The 11,346-nt window shown below is 39.1% G+C and overlaps 1 protein-coding gene and 2 pseudogenes across 5 annotated transcripts; 2 read left to right on the top strand and 1 right to left on the bottom strand.

The window, feature by feature from the left end:
• Positions 1 to 493: 493 nt before the first annotated feature.
• On the top strand, positions 494 to 1,739 carry AT1G43777 (annotated as a pseudogene; the record flags this gene model as incomplete). Its single annotated transcript has 5 exons — positions 494 to 555; positions 711 to 821; positions 946 to 1,178; positions 1,252 to 1,337; positions 1,506 to 1,739.
• A 1,049-nt stretch (positions 1,740 to 2,788) lies between these two features.
• On the top strand, positions 2,789 to 7,043 carry AT1G43775 (annotated as a pseudogene; the record flags this gene model as incomplete). Its single annotated transcript has 1 exon — positions 2,789 to 7,043.
• A 360-nt stretch (positions 7,044 to 7,403) lies between these two features.
• Positions 7,404 to 10,896, bottom strand: AT1G43770 (RING/FYVE/PHD zinc finger superfamily protein). 3 transcript variants are annotated; one of them, NM_001123960.2, is made up of 7 exons: positions 10,787 to 10,896; positions 10,604 to 10,689; positions 9,720 to 10,496; positions 9,416 to 9,640; positions 9,205 to 9,332; positions 8,972 to 9,117; positions 7,404 to 7,805 (listed from the first exon to the last, which is right to left on the bottom strand). In NM_001123960.2, exons 1-6 carry the CDS (start codon positions 10,802 to 10,804, stop codon positions 9,056 to 9,058), a joined length of 1,296 nt encoding a protein of 431 aa, NP_001117432.1. In that variant the 5' UTR covers positions 10,805 to 10,896; the 3' UTR covers positions 7,404 to 7,805; positions 8,972 to 9,055. The 3 variants fall into 3 exon arrangements, with proteins under 3 accessions (NP_001117432.1, NP_001320439.1, NP_175045.2); NM_001333220.1 differs by lacking the exon at positions 7,404 to 7,805 and having other exon boundaries at positions 8,314 to 9,117; positions 10,787 to 10,891; NM_103505.4 differs by lacking the exon at positions 7,404 to 7,805 and having other exon boundaries at positions 8,331 to 9,117; positions 9,205 to 9,640; positions 10,787 to 10,872.
• Positions 10,897 to 11,346: the final 450 nt, after the last annotated feature.

Below are 11,346 nucleotides of genomic sequence, written 5' to 3'. Positions count from 1 at the left end.
TGAAAATCTAAGTAGGTAGATAAACCGTTTTATTCTAGAATTGAGAAACAAATTGGAAACCTATTTTTTTTTGTTTAGAATTTTTATTAGCCAAAAAAAACTTTTCTAAATTTAGAACTATTTTTTGGCCAAATAAAAATTATAGATGGATATTATCATTTCATGTACTCAGAAGACTGTCAAATTAAGTCCTTTGAAATCCTACTGTTTAAAACAGTCTGTTTTTTCTTCTATGTTCATCTTGCAAATACCATTGTATCCTTATATTATATTTTGAAATTTTCATTACCGCTAGCCTAGTATTGTGTCAGACGGGAACATAATCTTTTAAGAGATTTGATTTGGAGAAGTGTGATCCAATTAATAATGAACTTAATTGACCTTTATTAGAAAAATGAAGCGTCGACGCCCTTTTCTCTATATTTATCTGTTCTCATCTTCGTTTTTTGTAGTCAGTCAATGGTTTTAACTTTTTTTTTTGTATTATATGCACATGGGGGAGGTTGATTTACCAAATCGATTGATTGCTTTTGGAGAAGAATCTCTCGGCGAGAGGTTAATGTGTACCACAAAATCAAAACCCTATGCGGCATTATAAACGTCTTTGATGATCAAAAGCGGTCCTTCATTGGCGATATTTTGCTGGGACGGCTTTTGGAGTTTCCGAACAAGTCGGGGTTTTTTGCGAGTTTTGGTCAATTCTTACGGAGTCGGCAATTGGAAGTTGCCAATCCTAATGAAATCTGGGAAGTGTACGCTGGTACTCCTGTCCGATTTTTGTTAAGAGAGTTCAAGTTCGTTACTCGGCTTCCGTGTGGAAAGTATCTGGCGGTCCAAAAAAAAAAAAGAAAGGGACAGCTAGGAAGCAGATTCCTTATTACAATTCCTTGTTTGGTCTCGAAGAAAATGTTACTGTTGATAAAGTTATTACCATGTTTAAAAAAGGGTGGTAACTGATAGAGAAATAAGGTTAAGATATGCTTGTTTGGCTCTTGTGGATGGTTTTTTGTTGCCTACCTCTTACTATCCAAAAATAGCGAAAGATCACGCCGAAATAGCTGAGGATCTGCAGGGGTTTCTGTCTTACCCATGGGGGCGTTTGTCTTTCGAGATGATGCTGACTTCCATTCAAGAGAGGGAACTTGAACAGCTCGCCACTACGTGTGTGGCGGTTCAAGGTCTTCTATACGCTTTGTACCTTGTTGTTTTGAAAGCAGCCCCGCCGTCCAGGAAGGCCCTCAAATATAGTAGATGAGGTTGCTGGTACTGAATCTGAATCTGATGAAGAAGCCGCCCTCAAGCTTGGCAATGCTAAAGATGTGGATGCCAAATGCGAGGTACCTTTTTGTTGACACTAACTCGATAACATTTTTGTTACCATCATACTAATATTGTTGCTGTCGGTAAGCACTTTATTATCGTGATGAAGTTGACTACTATAAACACCCGATTATTATCTGATAACATACCTATCCTAATAAGACAATTGTTGCTTGATAATTCAGTCCATCACCTCGTCACTTGAAAAGCTTCCGCTATTCGATGGTGTCTTAAATGTTGAGTCTGTTGATGATAACACAACTATTGAAACATCGTCACGAGCTATTTATGTGCTTCCAAGAGTAAGACGTATAGCCTTCTCCGGATTTGTACTTGTTTGCCCTCCAACTCCGCTATCACGAGCATTAGCAGGTGTATTACCGACTGGTCCTTCAGCATTGCCAGACACATTTCTCTAATTTCCATCTCTTTTAGCATTTCTCACTGTTGGTTTTTCCTCCACAATGCAAACTCCAAGTCTTTTATGTTCTCCTTGTCTAGGACATGTTCCTTCCCTTTAGCGGTTGCAATTGGTTGACTTTGGGTTAGGCTTCTAGGTACGATGCTTCCTACCCCAGTCTGCCAATGTGGCTTCCGAAAACATTCTTGTCTTGTTTCTAAACGCTATTGCGCCATTAGTAGGTAAATTACCGAATAACATCCTTGTTACGGCTGAATCCTTGGCTGCTCTTGTCTCAGCGCTATTCCAGCAGTTATCAGATATCGCTTATGCAGTCATACTACCGATATCTACGCCGCTACGGTATGAATTAACGGTTCGGGCCCCACACACCCCCGTATGGTCTTGACCTTCAGATGAACCCCCTCAGAATCAGCCTGAATCGCCATGAACAATGTCATATCCTCGTCATCGAGAATATGAATCGGGTTTGCTCGCTGCCAATTATCTGGGCCCATCAGCCTATTAGTCAAGCAACTCACATGGAACATGGCCTAGACTTCAATAAGGAGAAGAGAAGAAGATTAACCCATTGAGCCCATCAAGTCCTTCTAGAGTTGCGGATAGAGCCGTTAGAAGGGAGAAGAGAGAAGAGTCACGGGTAGTCTAAGATTTCACCTAAACCATGGTCAAGTCACTATCAACCTAGAGATCAAGTCTTCTCCTCTCTCTTCATGTCACTTTCATACGATTTGTTTGTTGTAAAGGGAACCCTAGTGTCTCCCTATATAAAAGGGTTGTTCCCTACATCGTAACCAATCTAATCTAAGTAACCACTTCACTTTCTAATCTTGGCTCTTCTCTTCTCTATAAACTCCATACTTCTTCATACTTCTCATACTCTATTCCGCATATTCTAACATGGTATCAGAGCATGTTCTTCGATTCTTAACATGCTAAATCTCTTCTACTTACTCTATTCTACTTATCTTCTATCTACTTCTTAAATCTACACATTTCTCTTCAAGAAACACTCTATTACCCAACGGTTAAAAGAGTGCACTCATCATGGAGACTCCAAAACCGGCGATCTTGAAGGGAGAAAACTATCTCCTATGGAAGAGAACTACAAAAACAGTGTTATGTTGTCGAGGGATTTGGAGCCATGTTGAGACCAAACATGTTCAGTTTAAGCTACCAAATAAGACGGCAGTGAAGGGTTCAACAGGGAAGAAGAAGAAGCGGAGATCGAGAAATAAGCCAAGTGGTTTCAAGAAGATCATAACGTTCTAACTATCCTTCAACACTCGCTTGAGAGCTCCATTCTTGAGGCTTACTCATACTGTGAAACTGCACGTGAACTGTGGGAGACGCTCGAGAATGTGTATGGAAATGTGTCAAACTTGACTCGGGTCTTTGAAGTCAAGAAGACCATTAACAATCTCACTCAAGAAGACTTGGAGTTCACCAAACACTTTGGGAAGTTTCGGTCACTATGGGCCGAACTTGAGATGCTTCGACCAATTACTGTGGATTCGGCCATTCTTAACGAGAGAAAGGAACAAGACAAAGTATTTGGCCTTCTCCTTAGTCTCAATCATGCCTTCAATGACCTCATCAAACACCTTCTTTGAGTCGACAAACTTCCCTCACTTGAAAATGTTTGTTCCCAAGTGCAAAAGGAACAAGGATCTCTCAGACTATTTAGGGGTAAGGGCGAACTTCTCACGGCTCACGAAGGGATCTACAAAAGTGAGGAAAGGAAGGCATGGGTGTGTGATCATTGCAAGAAGAAGGGTCATATGAAGGACAAATGTTGGATTCTTCATCCTCATCTCAAGCCGGCTAAGTTAAAGGCAAACATATCTCAAGAAGTTGCAAGTGATCAAGGAGAAGTGGTGAGGAAGTCAAATTTGGAGGCTCTCATAAGATCCATTGCCTCGTTAAAGGAATCTGGTACCTCTTTCTTTACTTATGAACCAAGTAAAACGCTTAAGGAATCTGATACATCTTTCTTTACTTCTGAACCGAGTAAAATGCTTGTCATAGATTCGGGTGCCTCTCACCACATGATAAACAACCCTAGTCTAATTGACAGCATAAAACTGGCTTTAGGTAATGTAGTTATAGCAAATGCAGATAAAGTACCGGTAAAAGGAATAGGAGACTTAAACTTATTTGATAAGAAATCTAAAGCTCTCTTTATGCCTAGCTTTACTTTAACTCTTTTATCGGTTAAAAGAGCTACTAACGATTTAAATTGCTATACAATATTTGGTCCTAGTAGTGTACATTTTCAGGATATTAAGACCAGAAGGGTACTTGGAAAGGGAGATGCTAAAGGAGATCTTTATGTGTTTGAGAAAACCCCATTGAGTGATTGTACTTCAGTTTCACTTAATTCTTGTTTAGCTAGTAATCTGAATGTTGCGTGGCATGCTAGATTAGGCCACCCTCATGCTCGTGCTTTTATATTAATGTTGCGGAATGTTTCCTTTGATAACTCTACTTGTGAGTCTTGTATTCTTGGAAAACATTACAAATCTATTTTTCCAAAGTCATTGACTATTTATGAAAATTGTTTTGACTTAGTTCACTCGGATGTTTGGACGTTTCCTTGCATATCTATGGATAATAAGAAGTAATTTGTGACCTTTATTGATGAGAAATCTAAATATACATGGATCACATTGTTACAATCTAAAAATTTGTGTGATAGATGAGTTTATAAATTTCTAAAACTATGTCACTAATTACTTTAATGCTAAAATTAAGGTACTAAGATCCGGCAATGGTGGAGAGTATACAAGTCACAAATTCAAAGAGTACCTCGCAAAACATGGCATTATTCATCAAACGAGCTGTCCTTACATACCCCAACAAAATGGAGTGGCGGAGAGAAAGAATCGACACCTCATGGAGGTAGCAAGATCGATGATGTTTCATACAAACGTCACCAAGAAGTTTTAGGGAGATGCTGTAATGACAGCATGCTATCTTATCAATAGAACTCCCACCAAAGTCCTACAAGACGTTTCTCCATTTGAGGTACTCAACAAAACCAAACTCTCTCTTGATCACTTACGGGTTTTCGGTTGTGTATGTTTTGTATTAGTATCCGGTGACCAAAGAAACAAGTTAGACGCAAAAAGTACTCGATGCATGTTCATTGGATACTCAACAACTCAAAAGAGATACAAGTGTTATGATCCCATTAATCAACGTCTGTATGTGTCTCGGGATGTGAAGTTCTTTGAAGAAAGAGGATATTACGAGAAGAAAGATTGGAATAGCTTGGCCGATCTTTCTACACCCTCAACAGATCGTGCTACAAGTTTACAGTTTCTTCTTGATCATCTTGGAGTTACTCCATCAAGTGAAAGAGAAATCAAGACAAGAGACTTGGTAGAAGAACCGGTTGTTCTCGATCAAGACCATGAACAAGAGGAAACCCCAAACCTACAACAAGATGGAGACGTTAGTGGAATCCCAACATATGATGATGTGGATATTCTCACTCAACATGAAGATGTAAGTGCTCAAGAGTTAACCGACCAACATACCACTACCATTCAGTCGGAACTTCCTCGACAAGCTACCTCAACTTTAAGACGAAGTACTCGGATTAAGAGGAAATCTTCCCGCTTGTATTACAACAATAAGGCGGTAGCTCACCCTATACAAGCAGTGTGTTCTCTTGCCCTCTTGCCACAAGATCACCAAGCTTTTCTGGGAAAAATAGAAGAAAACTTCGTTCCGCAAACCTATGAGGAAGCCAAAGAGAGTGAAGAGTGGATGATTGCGGTGGCGGATGAAACCGGAGCCATGATCCGTAACCACACTTGGGATGAAGAGGAGTTACCTCAGAGGAAGAGTGCGGTAAGCTCAAAATGGGTCTTCAGGATAAAGTACTTGAGTAATTGTGAGATAGAAAGGCATAAAGCCCGCTTGTAGCACGCGGGTTTACTCAAACTTATGGTCGTGACTATACTGAAACATTTGACCCCGTCGCCAAGCTACACACGGTTAGAGTTGTTCTATCTTTTGCTACTAACCTCTCGTGGGACTTATGGCAAGTGAATGTCAAGAACGCTTTTCTTCAAGGAGAGCTAGAAGAAGAAGTGTATATGACTCCACCACCGGGACTAGAGGATTCCATTGCTCTGGGGAAAGTTTTGCGACTTCGGAAGGCAATTTATGGCTTAAAACAATCTCCTAGAGTTTGGTATCATAAGTTGAGTACTACTCTAAAGGAAAAAGGGTTCAAGAAGTCCGAAGCTGATCACACTCTCTTCGCACTTCAATCCGATCAAGGTATCATTGTTGTTCTCATTTATGTCGATGATATTATCATCTCTGGAGACAACAAAGAAGGTATCCATGACACCAAACTCTAACTTAAATCTACATTGGATATAAAATACCTTGGCGAACTAAAGTATTTTTTAGGGATTGAAGTATGCCGCTCTCTCGAGGGCTTATTTCTTTCACAAAGAAAATACACTCTTGATCTTTTGAATGAGACAGGAAAACTTGGATCAAAACCGGCTAAGACACCTCTTGTTGATGGCTATACGGTCAAGCGAACAGGGGGAAGAAGAAGAATAATGCAACAATAGATCCGTTAAATGAACCATATGAAGATTTTTCTCAATATCGGAGACTAGTTGGTAAGCTCATTTATTTGACCATTACACGGCCTGACCTTTGTTTTGCAGTACATCAAGTGAGTCAACACATGCATGCCCCCACCAAATATCATTGGAACATGTTGGAGAGGATTCTACGATACATCAAAGGGAGTCCGGGCCAAGGAATTTGGATGGGGAAGAGCGATAGTACCGAAATAGTCGGGTATTGTGATGCGGATTATGGTAGAGATACCACCGATAGGAAATCAACAACGGGCTATTGCACATTTATTGGAGGAAACTTAGTCACTTGGAAGACAAAAAAGCAAAAGATAGTTTCATGCTCGAGCGCGGAATCGGAGTACCGAGCTATGAGGAAGCTAACTAATGAACTCACTTGGCTCACGACACTTCTCAAGGACTTTGGTATTGAATCATCAAGCCCGATAACTATGCACTGTGATAACCAAGCCGCAATACACATCGCTACCAACTCGGTCTTTCATGAGAGAACCAAACATATCGAGGTGGACTGCCACAAGGTGCATGAGAAGATAGACGAAGGAATGATACTATCGTGCTATACGGACACCAAAGATAACTTGACGGATATTTTTACAAAAGGGGCAAGTCGCAAGGTTTGTGAACACATTTACAACAAACTTGGGCGTGTCGATCTCACACGTCCTTGATCATCTTCCCTAATCCATGGTCATTACACTCTTTTTCCCTTAACATAGTTTTCTCCCATGCGGTTTTCTATGTTAAAGTTTTTTAATGAGGTAATGTATCATGGGTTCCAAGCTTAACCAATTCATCATAGGCTAAGCTTGAGGGGGAGTATCAGTCAAGCAACTCACATGGAACATGGGCCTAGACTTCAATAAGGAGAAGATAAGAAGCTTAACCAATTGAGCCCATCAAGTCCTTCTAGAGTTGCGAATAGAGCCGTTAGAAGGGAGAAGAGAGAAGAGTTACAGGTAGTCTAAGGTTTCACCTAAACCATGGTCAAGTCACTATCAACCTAGAGATCAAGTCTTCTCCTCTCTCTTCATGTCACTTTCATTCGATTTGTTTGTTGTAAAGGGAACCCTAGTGTCTCCCTATATAAAAGGGTTGTTCCCTACATTGTAACCAATCTAATCTAAGTAACAACTTCACTTTCTAATCTTGGCTCTTCTCTTCTCTATAAACTCCATATTTTTTCATACTTCTCATACTCTATTCCGCATATTCTAACACAGCCACTGTGGCCACTGATAAGATAGTTCCACTTCATCTTTTGGCCTCAGCGTCAATCTTTCCTTCACATCTTCAACCATTTTTGCGAATCCGTCTCGCTCTCGGAGCTTTACGGCCAAGCATAACCCATCTAACTTGGCTACGTGTTCATAACATCATGTTTCATCTTTTCCATTCTCCCCGAACCAGCCTAACAACCATCGCCATGTTATCTGTTCATATTCAACCATAACCGTAATGTTAGCGGACGTGTGTCAATATCGGCAAACCATGGGTGCACTAGTTATTACCTGTTACCTATGTCGAACAAAGTAACACAAGCATTAACTACGTACATGAGTCTTCAATTCTCTTGATCTTGTTATCTTCTAAGCATTAAAGGTAAGTTTTACGCTTTTTATTGTTATGTGTTTTTCCTTTTGTTGTTGAAGCAACGGGGATACTGGCGTAATAAATAGCCAAACACGCAACCCAAATCATGTCCAGTTTCATCATTACGATTCTGTTTATTTTTACTTTTTAAGGATGCGGCGGAATATCTTGGCAGATTCTCTCTAGGCATTTAATGCTCTATATATTTTTTCAGTTAACTACGAATATCTCATACTTATAGAGGTATAGTTATAATATTCGTTTTGCAAGATTAATTTCACCCAAAAGTCAAATTTACATGTCTACATTCTTAATTTAACTCTCCCATGTATATATTTTTAACTGACCCTTTTATTATATTCAAGCCAGCCTGTTACAACAGTAGAGGAGTCCACATGAACAGCATATTAGATTAAAACATTATTACAAAGACTTTCAACAAAAGTAGACTTCAATGATCATCTCTGTAACTTCTTTGCGAGAGTAAGTAATATGAGAGATCACTGTAAGCATCCAGCTTATGATCAACTTCAAAAAACTTGTCAGTTCATCTCATACCTAAACACCAGCACGTAGGCTATGTACTAAAACTGAAACGTCACCAAGTATACTACACCTTCGTGCTACAAACTTAAGAGCAAGTAGACTAAACTAAAAAGGGCTGAAACAACCAGCTGCAACTGAGATTGCAGAGACCAAAAAGTGTGACAGAATTTTCATTATTGAATACATCTTTTCTCAGACGGCTAATGTCTATGAAGGTATAAGATCAATTATCAAGTTCACCAATCAGGAAGATTTCAAAGTTAACATTCATTTGACTAACCAGTGGCACAAATCCACCAAAAAAAGCCTCAAAAGACAAAGATATGCTATCAAGGATGCCATCTCGGTTCCGATTCTATACAGCATCTGGCTAACTATCAACAATCGGACAACCAAACCCATCTATGCGTTAAATCCGAAAAAGAACTAACATATACTCAAAAAGGATGAAGGAGAATACTTTAAGTCCTACTTATGATTTCCATCTGTCTGTTAAACCTTGCTCGAAGTTAGAGACTGTTAAAGGTAGCGAGTCTTGGAGTGGCTAATATCGAGAAGTCTGTCTAGGCTTGAAGACGCCCCACAGGTAGTACTTTGAGTTAAAAGCTGCAAACGATAATCAACCCTCTTAGCTTTACCGATTCATGCGAAAAAACGAATGATTACAGACAAAACAAATTCCATTTGACTTACTCCAAGAATCCTTTGGTAACATATAAGATGTGAAGAGTAGAAGTTCTGCATCATTAAGCACACATCTCATCGCAGAATCATTCTTCTTCATTTTATCAACAAGGGAATCAAAAACCTTTTCATCATTACTGGAAACCAAACACAAAAATGGTCAGATACTTTTACAACATAAGCATAGGGAGAGAAAAACAAATCACTGTTTCATGTACACCTTTCACTGGAAGGGAAGAAAAAAAGGGCAACGCTTTCATCCTTAGGTCCTCCATTCTTCAAAAAGGTCTTTGGCCATACTTCCAACCTAGGAAGTATTTCAGCAGAGAGCCGACCCTTTAATGAACTAGCCGTTTCATGGACTTTAGGGCAGGCTAAGCTTGATACATGAGCAACAATCCCATCCATGGTACAGCTGTTTCCTCCTTTAACAGACATCAATCCCCTAGAAATTGATATAACAGATCAGAATTCAAGTAAGTGAGGATGCAAAGCGGTACAACTAAAGACATTCTTTTCTTTACCTCCATATCGGTATTTTGATAGGTTGTGCTCTATAGTTCCTAGATGTCAACGTTAGAGGCATATTTGATTCAGCCACTCTGCAAGAACTACTCCCATCAGCTAACTGAATCTGTTTGTTTCCAGAACTTAATTTTCTCTTTTTGACAGCACAAGAATTATGCTCTGGCACACTAGATGAATTAGCGGTCTCCGAATCTCCAACTAAACAAGTCAATTCATGAGGTTTTCTACTATCTGAGCTTTCTTGTCTCTTAGACTCCATCGTTTCTTTAGTTGGTGAAGAAGAAGACACCTCCACAGGTTCAACAACATTGGTAGTACCCTGAAGCTCATGGTCCTCAACAGCTAAAACCGGTGGCGAATGATTGATGCTCTTTTTCTTCTTCTTCTTCTTCTTCTTTTTCTCACTCCTCTCCAAGATATGTCCAAGATTAGCAGTCTGATCAACTTCTTTCCTTTTGCTAGTACAAGAACTATGATCTGGCACACTAGATGAATCTGCAGCCTCCAAAACAGATTCTCCATTTCCATCTAAACAAGTCAATTCATGAGGTTTTCTGCTACATGAGCTTTCTTCTCTCTTAGACCCCTCCAAAGGTTCCTGGAGCACATTGTCCTCAGCTAAAACCACAAGGGGTTGATTTCTACTCTTCTTCTTCTTCTTAACAGTCTGATCAACTTCATTGCAATCAGAATCACTCTCACTGTTATCACAATCCTCACAAATCCAAGTTATGTATTCCGTAAAAGGAATCGGTGTTATCCCTAAGCAATAGCTGAAGAACAAGAGAAATAGGTATATGCATAATTCAATCAAACCACAGGAGAAACCTAATAGGCACAATTTGATCGACGCACAGGGGAAATCGAGAATTGAACTCACCGGTGAATAGACTCAAACATACAAGAGTCACAAAAGACAAGTGCTTCTTCAAAACCTATGTCGCCACAAGTTTGACAAACAGGTCCCTGAAAATGAAAAAGATCAGATTTTTCCAGTTTTAAACCAAGATTTAAAGCAGCCCTAAGTGAAATTTGGTATCAAAGTAAGCAATAGGTTATGTACCTTGACATGTAAAGACATTAGAGAAGACTAGCGAGTCACGAGAGATTTTCCAAGGTCGGAGGAAGAAGAAGACGAAGAGAAGTTAACAATTTTGCTAAGGTTTAGTTTTTTTTTTTCTTTCTTTATTTTATAATCAATTTGGACCATTAATCTCCAATTATAGGGTTTAATTCTGGAAAAAATATCATTAAATCCTCGACATATTGAAAACGTTGATTTAAATCTCCAATTCTCGACAAAACGAATAAATATTAAATTTATGTTTACTGTCTAAATAAATACTTTATTTTTGTTGTGGCCATATTAGAAATACTGTTAACTAAATTAATAAATCTTATTAATTCGAAGTATTATAGTTTCCAACAACAGAGCCACGTCGTTGTGTTGTAATGACTAAAATAAATCCCCAAATCAATCTAAGACCCCTAAACCGAGCAAAATCCCTAACCCTAAATCCCCATATGATTTGAAACTAGGGACTTAATTGATTCGTTATGACAAAAAGATAATGTTTTATTATTAGAGAAAACGTTATCGTTTTCAATTAACGAGTCTGTTAA

This window comes from Arabidopsis thaliana (genome assembly GCF_000001735.4).
Source record: "Arabidopsis thaliana chromosome 1 sequence".
In the NCBI taxonomy this organism is placed as follows: domain Eukaryota; kingdom Viridiplantae; phylum Streptophyta; class Magnoliopsida; order Brassicales; family Brassicaceae; genus Arabidopsis; species Arabidopsis thaliana.
The sequence above is the reverse complement of the archived record's forward strand: the minus strand, read 5'-3'. Positions and strand labels throughout refer to the sequence as shown.

Coding starts and splice junctions, on each gene's coding strand:
- AT1G43770 (NM_001123960.2), bottom strand. Junction 9,641..9,719: donor ATCAAAATACCGATATGGAG/GTAAAGAAAAGA, acceptor ATCAATTTCTAG/GGGATTGATGTCTGTTAAAG. Junction 9,333..9,415: donor TTCTTCCCTTCCAGTGAAAG/GTGTACATGAAA, acceptor TTTGGTTTCCAG/TAATGATGAAAAGGTTTTTG.